Genomic DNA, 27,188 nt, shown 5'->3' with positions numbered 1-27,188 from the left:
GAATGGGTATAGATAAGTCTGTATAATTTTCAAAGTGGTAAACCCTTAATTTGGACTAAAATCAGCAGAGCGGAACCTTGCTTAATCTTGATCTATAACTCATCATGGTTAACTCAGATACCAAAAATCAGCCCAATATCTGAAGGCATTTAGAAATAAAGTCTGTATAACTGATTTTCAACAATTTATCAAAGTCCAAAGCCCGTAATTTCGTCAAAAATTAGCGGAGCACAACCTTACTTTAACTTCATCTAGAACTCATCATGGTTAACTCACATACCAAAAATCAGCCTGATATCTGAAGGCGTTTAGAAAAAAAGTCTGTCTAACTGTGATTTTCAACAATTTATCAAAGTCCAAAGCCCGTTATTTTGGCAAAAATTAGCGAAGCGGAACGAAACTTAAACTTGATCTGTAACTTATCATGGTTAACTCACATACCAAAAATTAGTCCAATATCTGAAGGCGTTTAGAAAAAAAAGTCTGTATAACTGTGATTTTCAACAATTATCAAAGTCCAAACCCTGTAATTTTGTCAAAAATTAGCAGAGCGGAACGAAATTTAAACTTGATCTGTAACTCATCATGGTTAACTCAAATCCCAAATATCAGCCCAATGTCTGAAGGCGTTTAGAAAAAAGGTCCGTACAACTGTGATTTTCAACAATTTATCAAAGTCCAAAGCCCATAATTTCGTCAAAAATTAGCAGAGCGAAACGAAATTTAAACTTGATCTGTAACTCATCATGGTTAACTCAATTCCCATATATCAGCCCAATATCTGAAGGCGTTCAGAAAAAAAGTCTGTGTAATGGTTTGTTGTGGAATGACGAAATTATGGACAAGGGTAAAACTATATGACACCGACAACATCCTTGCAGGGCCATACAAATAATTATAGAACAATATCCTTTCAGAAAATGGTATATTTTTTTTCTTTCAGAATAATGGTTTATTCACAACAAAAAATATTTTCTTGCTGTTTTTTTTTTCTTTCCAGATTACATGCAATGAAGTATTTCAACTATTAAAGCTTTGTGACATTTATTAGTGATCTTTTGATCTTCTGAGATACAACCACCACTGAGTGCCACCCATTCTAAACTACACATATAAAGATGGTGGTCAGTTGAAAGTATTTGTTTGAATTAAGCAATAGATGTCCTTATGCTATATAAAGTTGTTACATGTATGTTTGTCTGTGAAGAGAAGTAAGGTTGTAAAAAACAGAAATGAAAAGAACAGTTTATTTTAAGAATCAAGGGCAAATAAATCTTGAAATGAGATATATGTTTCAAAATTGAACCTGATCTTGATTTTAAAGTAAGAAACTGCATATTCATATTTAAGAAAGCTGTTAAGGTGAAATTCTCTTTTTATCAACTGGAAATGAAAAATTAGTCTTTTTTATACAATTAAGGGCAAATAACTCTTGATTGCCAAAAGCAATTCATATCAAAAATGAACGTGTCCTTCATTAAATAGTAGGAATTAACAAAGTTTCAGAAAGTTGTGTATGGGGAGTGAAATAATGGTGTTCCTTCATAATGTTCTGCATTGGGCGTGATACTGCTTAGGCAAAGGGTCATTAGTCTATCACTAACCTGAAACATCAATGTCAGATAACTTCTTGCCAGCATATTTTCCAAGTTTTCCTTCATCTGCAGCCAATATCAAATTGCCAATTTTGGCTATTTCAATGGTCGAATCATGCTGCCTATAATGGTTTTTGTGTGTATTAATGTTATGAGCCAAGTGCCTGGACAACCACTCTAACTCAAAGTCCTCCAGGTCAAGGACCTGGCAAACAGTGGCCAAATATTTCCTCAGACGGCTCGATGATATCAGTTCTGGGTTTTTACACCCAGCTTCAGTTGCCATTTTGTTCATTGCACTCCAGGCACTTATCGGACTGTCAGTACTAGTCGAACTTGCAAAAACAAATGGATTTACTAAAGACACTTTGCATATTTCCTTGTTAGCATCAAGGGATTCAATAGCTTTTATCATGGCAGGGGTAAGGAGCACCGGACACCTCTTGTTCTGCTTCCCTTGAGTTTCAATCATTTGTAGCCTAAAAATGAAAATGTAATATATTGTAAAATAGTCCCTGAAAATATTTAGCAAATGTTAAGTTGAAATGTTTTTAATGTGCCAATCCCATATGTTATCTGTAAAGCAAACATTTAACAAGAAATTATTGTAACAGGATGCTGTTATGAAGTCTCACAAACAAAGCCCCCTGTTATTATAAACAGCTTGGCACCCCCATTATATTCATCAATTTGACATGACGAAAGGAATATATATGGTTTAGGGGTGGGGATTGTTTCGTGCCTGCTCAAGCCTGCCTTTCTCTGGGTGTTGGATTTCTCGCGGTGTTGAAGGCACATTGGTGACCTTGGGTTGTTTTGTTCATTTTGGTCAGGTTGTTGTCTCTTTGACATATTCCCCATTTCCATTCTTTATTCAGTTTTTCTAATAGTATTGTTTATTGTTTAATGAAATAATGTTGTCAAATGGCTCCACATGTCACCTAAAGGCTTGTTTTCACAACTTCCATAAAATATTTGTTTTTAAGTAGGTGATTAGTTAACATATGCAGTTTAAGTATAGTTTTATGTTTCAACTTTAGGTCCAGACATGAAAATTTTTCCAATATTATTATTTTTCTTTAATTGGTTCTTCAATTAGACAGGATGTATAGATCTAATAAACTGATAGAAGGTGAATATCAACTTCTCAGGAGTCAAATTTGATAATTTCTTGACTTTTAATGCAATTCACACTTATTTAAAACTAGAGGCTCTTTAGAGCCTGTGTCGCTCACCTTGGTCTATGTGCATATTAAACAAAGGACACAGATGGATTCATGACAAAATTGTCTTTTGGTGATGGTGATGTGTTTGTAAATCTTACTTTACTGAACAATCTTGCTACTTACAATTCTCTCTATCTATAATAAACTTGACCCTTTAGTTACAGAGGAAAATATTTTGTAAAAATTTACAAAAATTTACCGAATTAATGAAAATTGTTAAACAAAGAGCTGATAGCTCTGAGGTGGAAGAAGGTGAATAAAAGGTAACCTGAATTACCACAAAAGCAGCCCAACTAACCCAGGCTGCTTTGTTCCATTATCGTTATGATGTATTTTTTTTTCTTCAAACAAGAAAAGGTCATAATTTTAAGTACATGGATTTCCCATCCGTACAATCATTTTCTATGTTCAGTGGACTGTGAAAATTAGGTAAAATCTTTAAATTGGCAGTAAAATTAAGAAGATCATATCATAAGGAACACATGTGCACTAAGTTTCAAGTTGATTGGATTTCAACTTCATCAAAAACTACCTCGACCATAAACTTTATAACCAGAAGCAGGACGAACGGACAGACCAGAAAACATAATGCCCATAAATGGAGCATAAAAATAGTAAGGCTTGTTACATACCCGCCAACTTTTGAAAGTTCCCATAGGGGTTTTTAGTGCACAACAACAATTTTAAGGTTACAATGTTAAGCGAAGTATTTTGCACGATCTGGATTGTCTAGAAAAAGTGTCATATTTGTATGATGAACTTACATGCCTTTTTCTTAAGTCTGTTTGCATGATTCTAGTTATTAAATCGGTAGAAGAGATGAAGCTAGCAGATCAGGGTTTATTTTCTTGCGTAAGAATATTAGATGCTTGTTGAAATTTCCAATTTTGAATTATGCACACAAAGATGGACCTTTAACAGGTTGGGAACAACACTCCAAATGAGGGGTAACCTTATTGGAAGAACATTACAACCCACTGTAAAAAATGAGCACATTTTTATTCATATTATTTGATGAAACTTTCCCCCAAGAACTATGCATCTATTAAGTACTAAATGGTCAAAATATGTCATAAGAATTTTCTGTTGTTTCTAAACTTATATCTTCTTTATTAATTTGACCCCTCATTTAGAAAAGTTGTTCCAAATATTAGAATTTTCCCACTTTTGAGTTTAATAAAAATCTTAAGAATGTTCTTTCTTTTTTTTCAACAGTAAAATGACCCCTTGTTTTAGGAACAGTCCCTTATTTAAGGGACACCACTCATAATTGGGGGGGTCCCAACCTGAATACAAAAATAAAATATGTTACAACCAGTATTATGTCAATAAATTAGTGAAAAAAATACTATTTACTATCTTTATCATGTTTATGGTAGTACAGTAGACTCCGGACAATCGGATAATCAAAATGTCAGCTAAAAATATCCGATTACCCGATATATTCAATTAGACGATGAATGTATATTCAATGAATATTCTACAATAATAAGTAGATCTATTGCTTAATATATGAAAGGGCTGGAGGATTGATGGAGTGATTTTCATCAGTTACATCACCACGATGTTTGCGAGAAAAATTATCAGCTGATTATGTAGCTAATGAATAAATTTGTTTCCACTTGCAGTTTTTAAATCCTATATTTATTAAAATCAATCAAATGTCCTGCAATATTTATATAAATTATTATCTTCCATCCATAGTTTGTTTTTACTAGTTTAGTAAACAAATTATTTACATTTTCACACAGGTAAACTAATTTGGCTATAAATAAATCAAAGCATGTCTGAGTAGAACCTCTAATCTAAAATCGTAATTGCTATAATTTTATTTCTTTAAATAATCAAATTTAAATTTATGAAAATAATCATGATTGATAAAATAGTATTGCATAAAGTTTACACTTTCAGAGACTATTTATGTTTAGGTCATGGTTCTAGAGGCTTCTTCACATATTTGTAAACAAACCAATATGGCCGCCACACGTGATTACCTTTGCACATGTGAAAAAAATATTTCTGACAAAAGTCAGATTTCTCTTGTCAAAAGGGATTTATATTTATATTGCAATAAATTATTCAGAAGAAGGTACATTCAGTTTCAATTATATTTCTTATTCTATGAGCATTTAGAGTTTAATCAAATTCTCCCAACAGTAACGTACTGCTCTTGTCAACTGAGTCTTGAATAAATTTATAAATAGATTCAAACCATTTGAAGTAGAAAGGCATCTAATTCACATGACAAGGAAAACAATGAATAAAGACACCAATTTAATAAGAAATAGATCCTTTTTATTTATTAAAAACAAAATCTTCTTGTCTGCAAGATTGCAAATTCGTAACTTCAAGGGTGAACTTGTAAACAGGGCGAGTTGTCCCGATACCAAATTCACACATGCGTACTACAAATATCTACAGTAAAAACATCCGGTTACAAGTAAACAAATAACGTTCATGGATTACATGTGGATGAGATAATATCTATTAATTTACATAAATAAAAAGGTCATATTTACGATAGTGATTGTTTTTCAATCCTAATTTACAAATTAAATGATTCAGATGCTTAATCATGTGTAAAAATCGGTGTTAGGAATCTTAAGTTGTTATGAAATTGTAATACACAGAAACGAATGCGGCATACGGAGGCTCAATGAGTTTAAAGTCGGTCCCATAGGTCTTCAGAAGACTTTACGTCTTCTTCCACCAAAAATTGACTATAAAGGGCAATAACTCCTTAAGGGGTAAACTGACCATTTTGGTCATGTTGACATATTTGTAGATCTTACTTTGCTGAACATTATTGCTGTTTACAGTTTATCTCTATCTATAATAATATTCAAGATAATAACTAAAAACGGCAAAATTTCCTTAAAATTACCAATTCAGGGGCAGCAACCCAACAACCAGTTGTCTGATTCATCTGAAAATTTCAGGGCAGATAGATCTTGACTTGATGAACAATTTTACCCATGTCAGATTTGCTCTAAATGCTTTGGTTTCAGAGTTATAAGCCAAAATCTACATTTCGCCCCTATGTTCTATTTTTAGCCATGGCGGCCATCTTGATTGGTTGGCGGGGTCACCGGACATATTTTTTAAACTAGATACCCCAATGATGATTGAGGCCAAGTTTGGTTAAATTTGGCCCAGTAGTTTCAGAGGAGAAGATTTTTGTAAAAGTTAACGACGACAGAGCCGGACGCCAAGTGATGAGAAAAGCTCACTTGGCCCTTTGGCCTATTTTGGGCCAAGTGAGCTAAAAAAGTATATAGCAGTTATTGTTCTATTGCAACATGTACAATGATTATCAAACAAAAAAAGGGAATAAAAATAAATGGGATAACAATGGTGCAAATTTATTTTATTTAGAAAGCAAAAAGGACAAATACATGTACCAATTACTTGGCAAAAAAATATAGTTTTGTCGAAAGAGGCGACAAAAAAGAAAATTGACCAAAGGGGTAACACAGTTTAATATATCATTATTTTAAACTGCTTTTCAAAAGCCATTTTTATAGATTATAATTGGTCATCTCAACAAAATTGATTTTCTTGCTTGTGCAGATGCTGCGAAAGTGAGAAAAGCAATAGAATTGAGATCCAATGATAATCTGTTTATCACTGTTTTGTTTACTTTGACAACAGCACTTGCGTCTCTAGTTTCTATCAATATTTTATTCATATCACTCGTCTGTACCGAGAAAGAAAAGGAAAGAAACTTAGTGAGCACGCTCACATACTCCACATCCCGACATTGTCACTAGGCAAACAAAATATCATAGATCTAAAAAAGTGGACCCTCTCTACAGTTTTCTATGAAAAACCAATCCAATCCAAGCTTTTATGGTTACCAACTCTTCATCTAATCTTGAAGAAAATTCAATAAAAAAAGAAGTCGCATTCCAGGCGACGAGCATAAATTTATGATTTTTTTAAAAGTACCCCTCCTTAAAAAAGGGCCCTCTAGAGATTTCTGTAAAAATCAATCCTATCCAAGCTTTTATTGTTTCGAAAACTTCATCCAAGTTTGAAGGAAATCAGACAAAAAATGAAGGCGCTATCCAGGCGACAAGCATAAATTTAAGATTTTTATCCAAGTCCCCCTCCTGAAAAAAAGATCACCCTCAACAGATTTTTGTGAAAATCAATCCCATCCATGCTTTATGGTTACCAACACTTCATCATAATTATCAGCACGATCAGTAACATTGAAGGAAAATTTTGAAAAATAGCTATATTACAAGATTAATCCAAAGTAAAAGACGAGATCTAATTGTTTTGAAAGAGTATATTAAAAACAATACATGCAAATGTTTACATACCTCTGTAAAAGCATTTTTTCCACAGGTTTCAGACCAATGGATATCTCTTCATTTACATTTTGCTGCCAATTGCATCTTTTTTTGAAGCTGCTGGTAAGTAATTTGGCTACCTCACTACTTCTTCTTTTGTTGAAGAGTATAATTCTGGTCAAAGTAGCTTCAGCTAACCTTTTCCAAAGTTTCAAGTCTTGCTGCTTAAATTTTTGACTAGACAACTCTTCAATTATTGAGTCTAAATAAGTTTTCAATAGGACTAAATCACTTGTGACTGGCAATGCCATAGGCTTGTTAAACTTGTTTGTTCTCAGTGTTGCAAGAGCAACAGCAGATATCATTTGAGTCCAGTCCGAGGAATGGAGCATCAAAAAGTCATCACTTTCTTTTTTCATCACATCATCTGACATTCTAATAGCATTCCCTCTCTTTATTTCTGCTGTTTTAACTAGATTATGTCCCATATTAAGAGCTAAAGATGGAGTTTCAAAAGCAAAAATCTGCTGCTCGTTCCTATGGTAACCTGCAAGTTTTTGTATAGCTGTTATAATACAATCAAAATATTCTGGATTAATCAAACTTTGAAGATCCTTTTCCGACTTATTCATTTCATTGAACTTCAATTTCAATCTTGCCAGTTGACGCATCCTTTGTGATACATAGTTAGTTCTTCTTGGTCCCAGCTGGCTAATCATGAATTTTCCAAATTGTAGTATTAATATATCATTTACAATATTATCAAAAATTTGATCTCTATGCATTTTAATGAAGCAAGTTTCTTCTAGTTCCTTAGGAACTGCTACTTCTTTTTCCTCTAAATAAGGGCTCAATCCTCCTGCCAGGACTAGTTTAGATCTTGCAATAATACTTGCGTCCTGTAACTGTGACTTATTTTTATTTTTGTTGAATGCACATTTCTTGGTATGTCTCCACAATTCTTTCCTCCCATAAAAACCATAACAATAAAGACATGGCAGGAAATCTACTGAATTTAAGGTTTCTTTACTTGGTCTCCTACAAACTATCAAATTTCCTTGTCCTTCCGCCAGAATTTTCACATTATACTTAAAAGATCCAAAATTCTTGATTCTATCAAATAATTTCCTCCTCTCAATCTTATTTGTTTTAGAACATGCTGAAGCAACCATAGTTTCCTTTGAGTGACAACTTTCAAGATGTTTCTTAATCCTATGGCGAAACACTTTCCCACAAAAATAACATGCCAATAATTTGTTATATTGTCTCTTTCCGTTTAATTTGTGAATTCTCTTGACTTTGACTGAAAATAAAATTAAATAATTATCAATTTAAGACTCTATATTTTTTTAATTAGGATCTAAGCCATCTGTTTTCCAATAATTTAGAGTTATCTTTTTATTAGAATAATATATCATCTGCTCAAACATGATAAGTCTACCTATTTAAAAATTATACTTTTGCAAAACAAAATTTCCCATGTATTAAAGCTATACAGTCTCTAAATTTTATTGGGAATCTCACAGAGAACATGTTTATTCTCATAGGCTGGTGCAAAACAGTCATCTTTTTGTTCCTTGATGAATCAGATAATCATCATACATGTATATTTTTTTTTTGATAGGTTACTAAATTATGCCCGTAAGAATTTGGAAATTAATCCTCAACCTACCAAACCTCCTTCATTTGGGAGTCATACAATGAACCGTTTTCTCATGGGCTGGTGCAAAACAATTGTAAATCTGTAAATCTTTTTGTTTTTGCAAGAGTCCATGACAGGGATAAAAACGGTCGCCCAAGGCGAGCACAATTTCACACGGGCGACTTCACATCACTTTCCAGATCGCCCAGGTGGCGATTGCAATATATTTATTTCATAACTCCAACTGAAAAGTTTGTTCTATCGCTAGAAGTACTCAACTGTTATTTAATCATTTAAAACACATTATGGAAAAGCTTTCCGTAGAAAAACAAGAGTGCACACGCTGAAATGTCTCGCCTTTTTTACTAATCATTGATATTATGTTGATAGTCCTAAGTATAAAGCTTTAATACAACTGTCACATAAACATGATAAACATTAACCAAGATAACTAAATAAAGACCAATGAACCACGAGAATGAGGTCAAGGTCAGATGAACCATGCCAAGCAGACATATACAGCTAACATATGCTTCCATACAACAATTATAGTTGACCTATTACTTATAGTTAAAGAAAAATAGACCAAAACACAAAAACTTAACACTGATCAACGAACCGTGAAAATGAGGTCAAGGTCAAATAAAACCTGCGCCACTGACATATAGATCATAAAATATTTCTATACACCAAATATAGTTGACCTATGGCTTATAGTATTAGATAAAGAGACCAAAACTCAAAAACTTAAGTTTGACCACTGAACCATGAAAATGAGGTCAAGGTCACATGACATCTGTCCGCTAGACATATAGACCTTACAATCATTCAATACAACAAATAGAGTAGACCTATTGCATAAAGTATGAGAAAAACGGACCAAAACACAAAAACTTGAACTATAACCACTGCACCATGAAAATGAGGTCAAGGTCAGATGACACCTGCCAGTTGGACATGTACACCTTACAGTCCTTCCATACACCGAAAAAACAACTGCACACCAAATATCATAGACCAACTATTAATAATTCCCCTTGAACTTACCTAATTAAAAACTTACATTGAAACTAAGTAATTGTTAAAGTCAAAAGACCATGACTGAGTCGACCAGGCTGAGTGATCTCCATGGAAATGAGATGTGGGAATACCAGTACAACTGAGTATCAAATATCATTGATTTACCATAAGTAGCTTTCTTTAAACTGATCTAATCACAAAGTTTAACAAATTGCTGCCACTGCTGTCGTCAATATCAGCATACTTAAGTCTCGCTTTTTGCAATGTCAAGGTGAGACACAAATTAAACTAACCTTTTGGTCTTGATAATCTGTAGGATGTCCATCCTGAAAAAGATAAATATGTTATCAAAATCAATGTCAACTTGAGGTCTCTGCTCACAAAATTATACCATAAGCATGCAAAGTCCACGTTTCTGTATTGGACAACCCCCATTTTTTTTTACCATAACATAAAATAGGAGACGCACAATGGCATTATACGATAAAGAATCAAAGAAAGTTCCATTAAATTATATTCAATGGTGTAGGATGAGTGTCCGATACAAAATGGGTACCCCAATATAAGGCAATGGCTAAGTCCATGTTTGTGAGAAGAAAAAATACAACATTATTTTAATCAAAAATCAAAATAGGAGGTGCACAAAAAGATTACATGAAATAGAATCTGAAAAAGTTTCATAAGATTATGATAAGGAAGAGTTACAGATACAAAATATGACGGTGCCATGAGGAATCCCAATTCCCATTTCTTACTCTTAAAAATATTTAACTTCCTTTGGGTCAGTGGGCATGACTCCTTTCCGTACACATTCCTCTGTTTAAATTGCGATCGCTTTTAATATAATACAGAACGAGTTAATCTTTCTTCACATATCGTCGTATTTTGATTCAGAATTGACAGAAGTATAAGGGAGACAACTCGTAGCGATAATATGGAAGACTCCATTTCGGCTGAAGGGGTGTTCTAGTTACACGTTTACGTTGTGGACTACATTTATTTTAATTTAAATGATGCATATGATTTAAAATTATGCAACAACAATAACCCTCAATAGAAGACAGACATAGAAAGGATCTCACGAGTTTCAAATTAATCAATGAAGTTGGGAATCCAGAGCAGAGACTTTCTAAAGTCCCTGTCCAGAGCAATCATTCAATCTTGATACCCCTTGAAGTCAAGAAAACTATACGCATGTGCTTAATTACCTAAATAAATCCTAGACATTTGATTTGTAGCAAGGACGTATATTCAATTTTAATTAAACGACCTAGATGGTTCTCCATTTCTTTATGGCAGTACAATACCAAATATCAGTTTCATAACAGTGACATATAAGAAAAACTCCACTTCAGTTCTTATATTACAGAAATAGATTTATCGGAATTCAGAGAACTCTCGCATTTTATCAAAACTGAGGAATTCTCTCAGACGCGTTTCTAAATTTATAAAAACACTAAATATAAATACTGCTGAATTCTGATTTTCCGTGTTGTTAAAAACACGCATATAGGTTGAGGGAAATATCAATATGAAGATAATGAGAAGAACAGTATAGGACAGTTGTTTAAATTCAATCCTTTTGGTTGTTTTTACCTTTTAAAGCAAGACAATCATAAGAATCTGAGATGTTCCTCAATGTTTAGAATAAAATGGTTGACGTGAGGGCATGGCCCTGAGTCAATGGTAAAAAGTCTTTAGATTGCTTGAAAGCAAACATATCCCAAAAAAATGATTTTGAGCTAAACAAAATAGAAGGTGCACAATGGCATCATTTTATGATAAAGTAACTGAGAAAGTTTCATTTAAGTATAATAAGTGGTTTAGGAGGTGTTGCGGATACAAAATGGGTATCTCCCATTAAAAGTCCATGTTTTGGAAATAGAAACTCTAAACATGATTTTGACCAAAAACAAAATAGGTGCACAATTGCATTGCATGGTTAAGAATCTGATAAAGTTTCATTCAATCATAACTAGAGGCTAGAAAGAGCCTGTGTTGCTCACCTTGGTCTATTGAATATTCAACAAAGGACACAGATGGATTCATGACAAAATTGTGTTTTGGTGATGATGATGTGTTTGTAGATCCTTCTTTACTGAACATTCTTGCCGAGTACAATTATCCCTATCTATAATGATTGGCCAAGTGGTTTCAGTGGAAAATGTTAGTAAAAATTAACAAATTTTATGAAAATTGTTAAAAATTGACTGTAAAGGTCAATAACTCCTTAGGGGTCAACTGACCATTTTGGGCATGTTGACTTATTTTTAGATCTTACTTTGCTGTAAATTATTGCTGTTTACAGTTTATCTCTATCTATAATAATATTCAAGATAATAACAAAAAACAGCAAAAATTTCCATAAAATTACCAATTCAGGGGCAGCAACCCAACAAAGGGTTGTCTGATTCATCTGAAAATTTCAGGGCAGATAGATCTTCACCTGATAAACAATATCAACCCCATCAGATTTGCTCTAAATGCTTTGGTTTTTGAGTTATTTTGGTCCTGTTGACTTATTTGTAAATCTTACTTTGCTGAACATTTTTGCAGTTTACAGTTTATCTCTATCTATAATAATATTCAAGATAATAACCAAAAAAGCAAAATTTCCTTAAAATTACCAATTCAGGGGCAGCAACCTTACAACGGATTTTCCAATTCATCTGAAAATTTCAGGGCAGATAGATCTTACCTGATAAATTTTACTTCCTGTCAGATTTGCTATAAATGCTTTGGTTTTTGAGTTATAAGCCAAAAACTGCATTTTACCCCTATGTTCTATTTTTAGCCATGGCGGCCATCTTGGTTGGTTGGCCCAGTCACCGGACACAATTTTTAAACTAGATACCCCAATGATGATTGTGGCCAAGTTAAATTTTATTTGGCCTAGTAGTTTCAGAGAAGATTTTTGTAAAAGTTAACGAAGACGGACGATGACAGACGGCAAGTGATGTGAAAAGCTCACTTGGCCGAGCCAAAAAGTAGTTAAAAGGGAGTTGGGAATAAAAATAGCATATTGCACTGGACAGACAAATGGAAGGTCAGATAGACTACCCCTCACTATATACCTCCGCTATAAAAAGCAGGAGTTTAACAAATACTTTTATATTTACCTTTATTTTATTGAAAAAAAAAAAGGATGTGGTATTACTGACTTATGTGCCTAGTACAAAGTAATATGCGTCTACAGGTTGAAAACTGTTTGGCCTTCAACAATGGGTAAACAAATAAAATTTCTTTTTGCATGCACAATTTTTATCTCCCCAAACTCACATGTTATCAGGAGGGAACATAGAAAAGTTCCATTAAAAACCAGATATCAAATACGCAATTGAATTTCATAATGAGTCAGTGATGTCAATATTCCTTTCTAAGCAAGAATATAAATTTCTTCATCCTGATCTAAGGCAAAATGGCTATCAACATATCTTAACCTGGTCAATCCTAAAAATATGAATTTTGTAAATACAGAATTCATTCAAATTTTTACATGTATTCCTGCCATGTTTTATCCCCAATCCAAAGTAGGATGCACGAGTTTTGAGCGATGACAAAACGTCTTATATCTAGTCCTATGACAAAATGGCTAAGTTGTATCAGACCTGGATGCTAGGGTACTCAAATAGATACCCTCAAGTTTGTTCAAGCAAAATTAACCTTTAAATAAAGAATACCTGAGTCCAAAGGTTCTTCATCAGAAAATGGAGTATCTGAAGTCTCCTAAAATCAAGATTGAACAAAGTTTATTAGTATTAATCGTTTAATACTCTTTACAGAGTCAGATTGCACAAAAAAAGTACATTATACAATATAAATTTCTTCAGCACTGAATGATAATAAAGAGTGGTGAAATATTACTTTTACATGCACAGTTCTTAAAAAGATCTGCAGTGTGTACATGTAATAATTATAGATATAGAACCACTTAATAGGGCTGGTCAGAAGGAACATACCAGAGAGTACAACTTATTCAAGACATAATAAATCCTATGCATACATGTAACTATAGCTTTAAAAAGAAAAGAATCTATTGGTTATTTTAGTACCAGATGAAAGCTAAAGGACTTAGGATCAATTTTGGATACTTTTTGACTGAACTTTTATTTACATACTCTTAAGAACAAAAAGAATATTTATTGACTCTTCCCGGTTAGAAGTGACAATGCATGCTGGGAATAATTGGTAGCTAATTTCGTATAGACAAAATACATGTTTATTATTTGGCATCATATAAATATTTGAAATTGAAAGACCTGTGATTGCTATAGTGAAGCAGTACATGGAAACTTTAATTAAATATTCCATATGGTACGAAATTGAGGATACAAAATGATTAGGGTGTGAAATGACTAATTCCATACAGAATACAAAAAATAGGTCGTGAATTTTAACAACTTGAACACTAACGTCTTGGTGAGCAAATAATTTCCTTATAATTCTGAAGTGATATACACATATATTTCTATAAATGGACTGAAAATTGGTTATCGATCGATTTGAGATCATAGAATCTAGTGTCACAAATTACCTCCCTTACAAGCAAAACAGTATTATGTAATCGTTGTCTTGAGTTGACAGATTAGATAGTAATAACTGAATTACAGACTCCTGACTTTGGACAGGTGCAAAGTAAATCATGTACCCTAAAACACACCAGGTCCTCAGTTTTTGGTTTGTTTTACCCCCATGTCAGATTTGATCTAAACGCTTCAGAGATATAAGGCCAAAAACTGCATTTTACTGCTGAGTTCTATTTTTATTCATGGCGGCCATCTTGTTTTGTGGGACGGTCATCAGATACATTTTTTAAACTAGATACCCTAAGGATGATTTAGGCCAAGTTTGGTTTAATTTGGCCAAGTAGTTTCAGAGAAGATGTTTGTAAAAGTTAACAGACGACAACGACGACGACCATGGACGAACTACGCCAACAGACAAACAACAGACGCCAATTGACTGTAAATTTTCCAATCATAATGACTATGTATGCATAGTTACAAGTTGATGCAACTATTACTTCATCATAAACTACCTCGACCAAAAACTTCAACCTGAAAAAGAAGCGGTTTCACACAATCCCATTTTCATGTTCAATGAACCGTAAAATTTGGATCAAAACCCAAATTTGCCATACTGTTTAGAAAGTCCTAATCATAATGACTATGTATGCAAAGTTACAAGTAGATGCAACTATAACCAGGGTTTAAGCTAGGATTTTGAGTTCTTAAGTCACTTTTGCACGCTATTAAATTCAACCTATTTTTGTGTAACAGCGAGGGACCAAGGATGTATATTACTAGCTTCATCTTTGACTTTGTCAGATTTTAACATGTTTTAAAGGACTTAGGCATGATTGGCAGTTATTGTATGATTTGACTGTATTGGTCCTTATTATGAAAGATTCTGACATGGGATCCAGAGATTTAGTTTACAATTTCTCTCCAGTTTATTCCAGGGGAATTCCTGATCAACAAAAGTTGGATTCCATCGTTTTTAAACAAGGAGTCACAGCAGAAATTAACTTGCAATGATTATCTTACTGCATAATCATTATCCTTATAAAACGTCTAAGTCGATATTTGGATAACATTCCTATGAAGTTGGAACTGTATAAAATCCTTTTTGGAACGATTTTAATGACTGTTACTGTATGGAGGTTGTAAACAAGAATAGTCAATAAATCATGTTTCTACTTTCGGTTTTTAAATAAAATGAAAACGGGAAGTGACATGTGGATAATAAATTCAAAACAAGTCCGGATTCATCAGTAAATTATAATTTTTCAATTTTAATTCCTTTAGTAAGAGATATATATTTTTCTCTCTCCTTTAAATGATACTAAATGATTTCGTATTTTACGTTTTTGGTGTCTATAAATAGTCATAGGAATACTTTCACGCATGCGTAGCATACAGAACAGGAAGCACCTGCTTGACTCGTGAAAACATTGAACGTTTTCAGAATAAAGTTCATTATTTTAAATGGAAATTGTCGAAAGTTTTTGATGAAAATTTATATTGATGGGATTTGTTATCACATAAGCAACACGACGGGTGCCACATGTGGAGCAGGATCTGCTTACCCTTCCAGAGCACCTGAGATCACCCCTAGTTTTTGGTGGGGTTCGTGTTGTTTATTCTTTAGTTTTCTATGTTGTGTCATGTGTACTATTGTTTGTCTGTTTGTCTTTTTCATTTTTAGCCATGGTACTGTCAGTTTATTTTAGATTTATGAGTTTGACTGTACCTTTGGTATCTTTCGTCCCTCTTTTATATTAAATGTGACGAAAATTCGTTCGAATGACGAATCTACGACAAACGAACTTCAATTTGTGATCGTTTGAGAAATATTGAAATTCAAAAAATTATGCGAACTGTCCAGGGGGGAAACAATTTTGATCAAATGATGAAACTATACTCCTGGATGTGTAAAGACGCTTTGACAGATTTGTTTGAAAGATATTTCTCTGTTATTATTGGAGTTGCTGCTACCCTTGTTTCAATAATAAAAAACTGTATGAAATTTTAATAGGGCAAATTTTACCTGTTTTTCAGCGGTGAAGTACTGTTTGTTTTTACTGAAACCAGGATGCTCTTTAAGCAATTTAAAGTAGGTTGATTTATTCAGCACCAGCCAAAACTACAGGTACAGAGCTCACGAAATTATACCACCCCCCCCTCCCCCCCATTTGCAAAGTTCATATTTTGGTTTAGGAGGAGTTGCCGATAGAAAATGGGTACCTCCCATTATAAGGCAATGGCAATGGCAAAGTACAAGTTTTTGAAATAGAAACTCCAAAAACGAGTTTTAACAAAAACAAAATAGGAGGTGTATAATGGCATTATATGATAAAAAATCTGAGAAAGTTTCATAAAACTATATATATGCCAATGCTAAGACAACTACATACCAAATATCATTGACTTAAGTTATTGGTTTCCCCTAACAATAACCTAACCATAAACTTAAGCCATGAAAAAATTCCAAAGTCAATAACCATGACTGAGGGGATGGAGTAAAAAATCTCCATGGAAACGAGATTTGCTGATGCTTATATAATAACATGCCAAATATTATTGACATATCCTAGATGGTTCCCCTTAAACTAACCTAATCCATTAAGACACATTCCCCATTTCCATTCTCAATTTTATTGTAATCAGAAACTTTAACGTGCAAGGTATGGAAAATTTTCAAAGTCAATAGACCATGACTGAAGGGGCAGAACCAAACAATCTCCATGGAAATGAGATATGCCAACGCGAATACAACTGCACACCAAATGTCATTGCCCTACCATTAGTGGTTCCACTAAAACTGACCTAATCACAAACTTTTACATTGAAAGTAAGCAATTGTTTTAAAGTCAATAGACCAAGACTGAGGATGCAGGGCTAAATAATGTCCATGGAAATGAGATGTGCAAATACTTGTACAACTGTATACTAAATATCAATGATCTACCATAAGTGGTTCCCTTTAAACTAACCTTATCACAAACTTTAACAAATTGCTGACGTCACAGACGCCGCCATCAGAAACACCATACATATGTCTCACTTTTTGACTGTCAAGGCTAGCCAAAAATCACCAGAAAAGGAAATGATGAATAGATAAATAGAATTTCAATTCTAACAGTTACAATAACTGTAACACACTATAACACCACTGCAAATTTAAACATTTTTTTAGTATTAAAGAGACATACCTTTTCATATATCTGTTCCTCACCACTTGGTGATATAAAATGTCCAGTTGTGGGACATAATATAAAATTTGCTGATTCCTACAATTGATCAAAAAATAAATTGAAATCAATGATGGGCATGTCTTTAGAGCAAATTTTCAAAATCATATGCTGTTAATACAGTGAATTTTGATTTTAATTATTTGCACAGCCTATTTTCTAGAAAAAAAATATATAATCAAGCAGACCATGTTTGTAACCATTAGCATGAATTTCAAAATGGTTCAGCTGATATCTACCCATTAACTTTTCCTTATATTTTGCTTGACTGATGTAAATATCATGTTTTTACTCTTTCAATAAAGAATTAGATTTAATAAAATGTGACTGATTTTATCGTGTACTGTCATTGTTCAGACTATGTATTGCCATGAACTTGTAGAGTGGGGTGCTCATTTTCGCCACATCTTTTCATGTTTTCTACAGTTTATGTTCAGGTTTAAAGGTTTTTGAAGTATACTGATATTTCTATATAAAGATAACTTCAAATGCAAAATATTCTTAAGCTTGAAAACGTGTTTGTTTGAATAAAATCATCTAAAAAGTTAGATTAAAGGGTGTTCGAAATTTCCCGACTTTTTGTCAATGGGGGACACATATTCGCCGTTTTTACACATCTATTTAAAACCAAATAACCACAGCTTTAAACAACAGTAATCAAATCAATTTCATTATAGATGAATAGCAGACATTTCAAAGGTGTTTAGAACTGAAATTTAGGGCATTCAGTCAAAGAATTACTTAGAAATACTTATTTGAATTCGTGTTTTTTCTTCAGGAAATTGGACGAAAATTGTTGTCCGTTTTTCGGTCCTTTTCAGTAGATGACGCAATTTTGTCTCAGTTTTAAAAAATAATCATATTTGTTATATAATATCATTTACCAGTATATGTCTTCCATTTCAGCCATCCTTTGAAGTTTTTACACCTCAAAATCATTAAATGGTGAAATTGTGTCCCCGGCGAATATGGGCGCACCACTCTAAATTACGTTTAGCATTGTGTGTTGTTGGTTTAGCATTGTGTGTTGTTGGTTTAGCATTGTGTGTTGTTGATCTATTTCAAAATAGAAGACCCAAAATAAATAGAAGACCCAAAATACCTTGTTGGTTAAGTTCAGCTTACATCCATCAGTTTCTTTCTTTGTAGAATATAATACATCCTGTGTAAGTTCCTATAATTTATAAAGTTTAATGAATTGTAATTAACCCCAGTAATATTGTAAAGCAGAAAAGTGTTAACATGTGAAAATAGTCTAAAACTTTAAAGCCTATATTCTGTAAACAGAAAATATTTAAAATCAGATAACACTTCAAAGGTTCTGAAGGCCACAAGTAGAAAGAGGTGTGTTTTCTACTCTTCCTACACACTCTAAAAAAAAAACTGCATACCTAAATGGGATTTGTTTTATTTACTGTTAAAAGGCTTGTATAGTCTGGGTTTTATTCTCCAAAATTGGACCTTCCAGACGAGGTGCAGACTATAGAGTATAATAAACAAGAAATAAGAGAAAAAGTTCAATTTCGCGGGCGAGGTGGTTTGTTTACGTTCCGCCATCTTTGTTATTGATTTTGTAGAGGGCGCTCTTATCATTTTTTAAACTAATAATTTTAACTCATCCATATTAATAAGTTATTTCTATTCAATATCAAATCAATACTGATAAATTTAAAAACTAAACCCTTCATTACAAATTTCTTGTTTCTTTTCAATGCATTGGTTGAAATAAACTGGTATCTGCTTGGTTGAAAAGATACAAACATAGTAAAATAGACAACCGTTAACCAGCTTACAATTTGTAAACTACAAAACGTAATCGGTTATTGTTCGTTCCGTTTTGGTGTTTCATACTGAATAATATGGTTTGTATTAGCTTAAGACCCTTCAAACATTAATGTGATAAATACATTAAAGACTGTTTTACATAAGGAAGGAACTGTTTTACTTTCAAAGTCGTATTATAGTGATATCTATTATGTACGGATTTCGACTCTCACCATTTTTTTCTTCTTTTACATGTGCTTTTCAAACTTCCTGTTTAAACATACACAAGTTTCTAAATTGTTTTTTAAGTGATTTAAACTTATTTTAACAATCATGAAGCGTTCTAGAATCATTTACAAGCAGTTTCAGCTTCTGTTTGATGATGGAAAACAGGTTTTTTCAAGAAAATACCGCAAATGACCGCACACGATTTGAAATTTCCAGAGTTTCATTAGACTTTTTCTAAGTTACAAAAAGTTTTTTTACCTGAAATTTCGTGGGGAGAAGGGGGTGCGGACTATGTACCAGTGCGAACTATACAAGCCTGAATACGGTACTATCAAAATGTTAAACGATCGACTGATGATTGATGGATGGTTACTCAACATCCAGTTACAATTATTTGGTTCAAATTCAGGATTAGAACTTAATTCAATGAAATAATACGACTTTGTACTATAAGACACACTGAGCTGCTAGCTAACAACATAATAAAGGTTTAAATAGTCCACAGCAACCATGTCATCCTACCAAGACAAATTATTCTAATTCCTAGAAAATCATTCATTGCTCTTAGTCCAGAATGCTGCATACTTAGTGGTGAAGTAGGAATACCAACTTACAAGTTTTTCCATTAACCTTGCCAGTGTTCCAAACCCGGACCTACCAAAAACAAGAGGCAAGTGCCCTACTACAAGACCACTGTGGCAGTTAAATAGTAAAAAAAAAAAAAAATCTTTACTGAAAGATCTGTCAAGAGAAAAAAATCACCTGGAAGACGTCAAAATGGAAATGATGAATAAATATAATTTAAACATTTTTTTAGTATTAAAGAGACATACCTTTTCATATATCTGTTCCTCACCAGTTGGTGATATTAAATGTCCAGTTGTGGGACATAATACAAAATTTACTGATTCCTACAATTGATCAATAAATAAATTAAAATCAATGATTGGCATGTCTTTATAGCAAATTTTAACAAGAATGTGTCCACAGTAAACGGATGCCCCACTCTCGCTATCATTTTCTATGTTCAGTGGACCGTGAAAGTTTTATGCAATAATCATAAATAGTTTCTGAGATACAGCGCGACATGTGAAAACACACTTTTTATAACAAATAATTCAATAACTCGTAAATAAAATTTTTAATCATTACCAAAAACTATACAGATCTTAAGATTAATACAACTAAGAAGTGTGTAAAGCTTTAAGCAATAATCATTAATTGTTTTTGAGATACGGCGCGACATGTGAAACCCCTCCCCCCCCCCCTTTTTTTTTTTTTACAAAAAACTCAATATCTCTAATTTAAAATTTTGAATCATAACCAAAAAGTATACAGATCTTTATATTTATATAACTAAGAAGTGTGTAAAGTTTTAAGAAATAATCATAAATTGTTTTTGAGATACGGCGCGACATGTATAAAACCCCTCCCCCTTTTTTTTACAAAATACTCAATAACTAATATAAAATTTTGAATCATCACCAAAAAGTATAGTTTTTAGATTAATATAACTGAGAAGTGTGTAAAGTTTTAATCAATTATCATAAATCGTTTTTTGAGATACAGTGCGACATGTGAAAAAAACACACCCCTGTTTTAGTTACAAAGTCCTGTAACTCAAAAAGTTTTTATCTAATTTTCACCAAAAAGTATACAGATTGTTTGACCATCATAACAAACAACTATATTAAGTTTTATGAAATTTGGATAAGTCTTTCTCAAGTTACGGTGCAACATGTTTACAACCGGACAGACAGACGGACAGACATATGTATACCATAATATGTCCCGTAAAAATTTTGATGGGCGTATAAAAACTACCTTGACCAAAATCCTAAACCTGAAACTTGCACTTTTATTTTCTATGTTCAGTGGACCGTAAAATTGGGGTCAAAAGTCTTATTTGGCATTAAAATTAGAAAGATCATATCAAAGGGAACATGTGTACTAGTTAACTGCTAGTAGTCTGATGTTATTTATGTATTATTGTCATTTTGTTTATTTTCTTTGGTTACATCTTCTGACATCAGACTCGGACTTCTCTTGAACTGAATTTTAATGTACATATTGTTATGTGTTTACTTTTCTGCATTGGCTACAGGTATAGGGGGAGGGTTGAGATCTCACAAACATGTTTAACCCCGCCGCATTTTTGCGCCTGTCCCAAGTCATGAGCCTCTGGCCTTTGTTAGTCTTGTATTATTTTAACTTTTAGTTTCTTGTGTACAATTTGGAGTTTAGTATGGCGTTCATTATCACTGAACTAGTGTATATATTTGTTTAGGGGCCAGCTGAAGTACGCCTCCGGGTGCGGGAATTTCTCACTGCATCGAAGACCTGTTGGTGACCTTCTGCTGTTGTCTGCTCTATAGTCGGGTTGTTGTATCTTTGACACATTCCCCATTTTCATTCTCAATTTCATTGAAAATGATTGGACTTCAACTTCATCAAAAACTACCTCGACCGAAAACTTTAACCTGAAACGGGACAGACGGACGGACACATGGACAAACAAACGGACAGACGGACGAACAAACAGACCATAAAACATAATGCCCCTCTACTATCGTATGTAGGGCATAAAAATCATATGCTGGTATTATAGTGAATTTTGATAGAAAAAGCAGATGCAATTTCCACTACAGAAAAACAAATACCAGTAACCAATATATTTTTTATTGGACAGAGTATTTGTCGACTTATTTATTGTTGGGATTTAACACCCCTTTCAACACCAACTACAGTCCGACTAGTGACGCAAGCCAACTTAAACCAGATGCTCCGCATGGCGCAGCTTTACACAACTGAAGAGGTTGAACCCTGAACGGTTGGGTCAAGTATGGACACAACATTCAAGCTGGATTCAGCTCTAAATTTGGATTGTGATTAAATAGTTGACACAGCATAGGTTTCCGACACAGAATGAATGTGTTCTAATGAACTTAAAATTTTTGTTTTGCCTTTGAGCAATTCACTATGCTGTTGAATATAAATCCTCTCTAAAAATGTTTTGCAACAATAACTACTCATTTAAATACATCATAAAATATTAAAATGTAAAAAAAGTGCTTGTTATCACTGAATGGTAAAGATTGTTTTAATTTATCAGTTGGTACATTTGTAGTAAAAGTGAATATACATTGTATATTGTATAAAACAATGATTTAAGTTGATTCAACTACTATTCTGGACAAAGAAAGATAACTCCAATTAAAAAAATTCTTGCTATTGCACAATATTGTGCAATTAGATATTTCTTGCTATTGCGCAATACTGTGCAATTGAAAAGACTTGCTATTGCACAATACTGTGCAATTGAAGATTTCTTGCTATTGCACAATACTGTGCAATGGAAAATTTCTTGCTATTGCACAATACTGTGCAATTGAAGATTTCTTGCTATTGCTGAATACTGTGCAATTGAAAATTTCTTGCTATTGCACAATACTTAATATAATAATTTTGGATCCTGATTTGGACCAACTTGAAAACTGGGCCCATACTCAAAAATCTCAGTACATGTTTAGATTCAGCATATCAAAGAACCCCAAGAATTCAATTTTTGTTAAAATCAAACTTAGTTTAATTTTGGACCCTTTGGACTTTAATGTAGACCAATTTGAAAACGGGACCAAAAAATTAAGAATCTACATACACAGTTCGATTTGGCATATCAAAGAACCCCAATTATTCAATTTTTGATGAAATCAAACAAAGTTTAATTTTGGACCCTGATTTGGACCAATAATCAAAAAACTAAGTACATTTTTAGATTCAGCATATCAAAGAACCCCAAGGATTCAATTTTTGTTAAGTTTAATTTTGGACCCTTTGTACCTTAATGTAGACCAATTTGAAAACGGGACCAAAAATTAAGAATCTACATAGTTAGATTTGGCATATCAAAGAACCCCAATTATTCAATTTTTGATGAAATCAAACAAAGTTTAATTTTGGACCCTGATTTGGACCAACTTGAAAACTGGGCCCATAATCAAAAATCTAAGTACATTTTTAGATTCAGCATATCGAAGAACCCCAAGGATTCAATTTTTGTTAAAATCAATATAAGTTTAATTTTGGACCCTTTGGACCTTAATGTAGACCAATTTGAAAACGGACCAAAAATTAAGAATCTACATACACAGTTAGATTCGGCATATCAAAGAACCCTAATAATTCAATTTTTGATTAAATCAAACAAAGTTTAATGTTGAACCCTTTGGGCCCCTTATTCCTAAACTGTTGGGACCAAAACTCCCAAAATCAATCCCAACCTTCCTTTTATGGTTATAAACCTTGTGTTTAAATTTCATAGATTTCTATTTACTTATACTAAAGTTATGATGCGAAAACCAAGAAAAATGCTTATTTGGGTCCCTTTTTGGCCCCTAATTCCTAAACTGTTGGAACCAAAACTCCCAAAATCAATCCCAACCTTTCTTTTGTGGTCATAAACCTTGTGTTAAAATTTCATAGATTTCTATTGACTTAAACTAAAGTTAGAGTGCGAAAACTAAAAGTATTCGGACGACGACGCAGACCACGACGCCAACGTGATACCAATATACGACCAACATTTTTGCGGTCGTATGAAAATAAAGGCTCTAAGTGTCTGTGTCACTCACCTGGATCTTCTATGGTTGGAAACTGCATATCATATTTTTGAAGGGGGCCTTCACATGCAGTGATTGTTACTGGTAAATTATATGTTGAATCTGACATTTCCAAGATAGACAGTCTTAAACTTGCATATTAAGACAGATTATGCTTTTCTTTTGTGTTTTACATTATAAAGTTGAGGTTATACTGATCTAAGGACAAAGGTATGCACATGAAAGGCATTAAAGTAACAATAGAAAATAAAGGGATCCGCACCTCATAATAAACATTCATGCCATGTTTGGTTTCAATCCATTCAGCAGTTCTCATAAGAAGATATTTGTATTTATTTCCCATAGGGTCCTATGTTAATCTAAGTCCCCTGCTGGGGGCCATTTTGAACGACAGATTGGCAACAAAGTAATAAAACTTGGTCAGCACCTCATAAGGAACATTCCTACCATAACTGGTTTCAATCCATTCATAGGTTCTTTAGAAAAAAACCATTTGTATGTATTTCCCATAGAGTCTTATGTCAAACAAGTCCCCTGCTGGCAGCCATCTTGGATGCGGGATAAGCTACAAAATAACTTGGTCAGCAACTCATAAAGAACATTCATGCCATGTTTGGTTTCATTCCTTTCATTGGTTCTGTAGAAGACATTTTATGTATTTCCTATTGGGTCCTATGTCAAACTAAGTCCCATGCTGGTGGCCATCTTGGATGAGGGAATGGCCACAAAGTAACAACACTTAGTCTGCTCCTCATAAGGAGCATTCATGCCATGTTTGGTATCATTCCATTTAGTGCTTCTCTCGAAGAATTTTAAAATGTAAAAATTTAATTGACGAGGACAGACGCCCAAGAGATAAGAATAGCTTACTTGACCTTTTAGGACAGGTGAGCTAAAAAAGGGTGTGTGTAAGAAAACTTGATATTTAATTGTCCATGGCACACAATAAGTTATAATTTGTTTCCAATTTTATCAGGTAGTTCTGGTATGTTTACGGATCATAAAAAAATTGATAATAATTGATATCAACATGATCAAATTAATTTGTAGACACTCATCCCTGTCTGTCCCCTCCTCTTAACCAACTGCTCAAAACAATTTTCATTTTTCCAACTATTCTCGTCTGATATGTTAAAATTGTTGGATAACATAATTTGTTCATGAAATCCTATAATAAAATCAAACTGCCTGACCCTCTTTTCTATTAAAAAGTGGATGAGAATGTATAATTTAATTTGATGTAACCTAAATTAATTAATGATTGCTTAGAAATAAAAACTGTTCAGATGAGTCAAATTACCTTAGAGTATACACAATTAGGAATGTTAATTAAATATTCATCAGTTTTTTCCTGAGTTGTCAATGCTGGAAATATATCAGAGTATGTATCTTCCTCTTCACTATCTAACTGTTCTGAAGATATAAATATATTTTACATTATTACAGGCATAACTACTACTGATAAATATCTGGGCAGTAGGCAGATCTAAATTATTGCATTTTTTTTTATACTCCATTATATTAATTAAAATAACTGAAAAAAAATTGTCCTGCAGTATATTTAAATCAATTGAAAAAAATGTTTTTATGGGACACAGATGATTCCCTACTTACATATACTGTTATAAAAAGACCAAACTAGAGAAAAGTGACACCACCCAAATTTGAACTTGCTCTGTGGTTTATGATCATGCATTGTGTATAAGTTTCATAAAATTTGTTTTCCTTTATTTTCTTTTATATAAATCTGGCTTTGGTTTTTTTTTTATCTTAATTGTTTTACGCTGATTATTTAGAGACCTTATAGCTTACTTTGCAGTGCAAGTCAATGTTTCATACTGTGACCTGTATAGCTAATATCAATATAGGTCAGCTAAAAATGAACAATGTTGTTCTTTGAAATTTATCTCTTGTTTTCAGAGTGCTTTATAGCTTAGTGCATGGTATATAAATGTATTTGCTCATTGATGAATTCCATACAGTTACCTGCAGATGCTCTCATTCTGTCATTAGTCTTTAGTTGATGGTTGCCTCATTAAAAATTACTACTTATTCTATGCTGTCACGATTTGAAGGAGTGCTTTCTTTAAATATTGTACAATGTAAATTCATTTCCAGATGATTTAATATTTATCTTTCCTCTTTGCTTACTTTTATCATACAATGTTATACCTGTTAACATTCGAGATTCTGTTATATCATCTGACTTTAGATCAATAGTACCATCCCCTTGTATGGCAAAACCATGGCCACCACTTGAATTTAATGGAATATCGTCCTTCTCCTCTTCAGATTCAATGTTATGGTTACCTATATAGCAAAAGAAACCAGTTCAAAATATTTATGTAATTTGCTCCGCAACCATAGTTAAAACTCAGAACCATCAAAGCCATAAAACTGAATCCGCTACAGCGGGGGCATAAAACTAGAGGCTCTCAAGAGCCTGTGTCGCTCACCTGTTAATGTGTTTACTGATGTCGGCCATCTTTGTTGGTAGGCGGGGTCATTAGACACTCTTTTTAAAAATAGATACCCTAGTATTATGATTGTGGCCAAGTTTGGTTAAATTTGGCCAAGTAGTTTTAGAAAAGATTTTTATACAAGTTACAAAAATGAGGAAAAGTTGTTTAATATTGACTCTAAAGGGCAATAACTCCTTAGGGGGTCCTCTAACAATTTTGATCATGCTGACTTATTTGTAGATCTTACTTTGCTGAACATTATTGCTGTTTACAGTTTATCTCTATCTATAATAGTATTCAAGATAATAACCAAAAACTGCAAAATTTTCTTAAAATAACCAATTTAAGGGCAGCAACCCAACAACAGGTTGTCCGATTCAACTGAAAATTTGTGAGGGGATATATCTTATTCTGATGGACATTAAAATCTTGAAAGATTTGCCCTAAATGTCTTGGTTTCAAAGATATAAAGCAAAAACTGCACTTTACCACTATTTTCTAATTTTAGCCATGTCGGCCATTTTGTTTGTTAGGCTGGGTCATCGGACACATTTTTTAAACTATAAACCACAATGATAATT

At 33.1% G+C, this 27,188-nt stretch overlaps 1 protein-coding gene across 3 annotated transcripts in view; it reads right to left on the bottom strand.

The window, feature by feature from the left end:
- LOC143075943 (uncharacterized) overlaps positions 1–27,188 on the bottom strand; it is an 85,134-nt gene that overhangs the window by 13,025 nt on the left and 44,921 nt on the right. For 2 of the 3 annotated variants that reach the window (XM_076251545.1, XM_076251544.1), the window contains 8 exons: positions 25,446–25,558; positions 20,360–20,437; positions 18,637–18,708; positions 17,496–17,573; positions 13,462–13,507; positions 10,075–10,107; positions 7,150–8,422; positions 1,605–2,074 (listed from right to left, as the gene is read on the bottom strand). In XM_076251545.1, the coding sequence (XP_076107660.1) occupies positions 1,605–2,074; positions 7,150–8,422; positions 10,075–10,107; positions 13,462–13,507; positions 17,496–17,573; positions 18,637–18,708; positions 20,360–20,437; positions 25,446–25,558 (2,163 nt within the window). Of the gene's footprint in view, positions 1–1,604; positions 2,075–7,149; positions 8,423–10,074; positions 10,108–13,461; positions 13,508–17,495; positions 17,574–18,636; positions 18,709–20,359; positions 20,438–25,445; positions 25,559–26,317; positions 26,456–27,188 lie in introns of all 3 variants that reach the window. The other variant, XM_076251543.1, reaches the window with a different exon arrangement.

The sequence above is a fragment of the Mytilus galloprovincialis genome, chromosome 5 (genome assembly GCF_965363235.1).
Source record: "Mytilus galloprovincialis chromosome 5, xbMytGall1.hap1.1, whole genome shotgun sequence".
In the NCBI taxonomy this organism is placed as follows: Eukaryota; Metazoa; Mollusca; class Bivalvia; order Mytilida; family Mytilidae; genus Mytilus; species Mytilus galloprovincialis.
The sequence above is the reverse complement of the archived record's forward strand: the minus strand, read 5'-3'. Positions and strand labels throughout refer to the sequence as shown.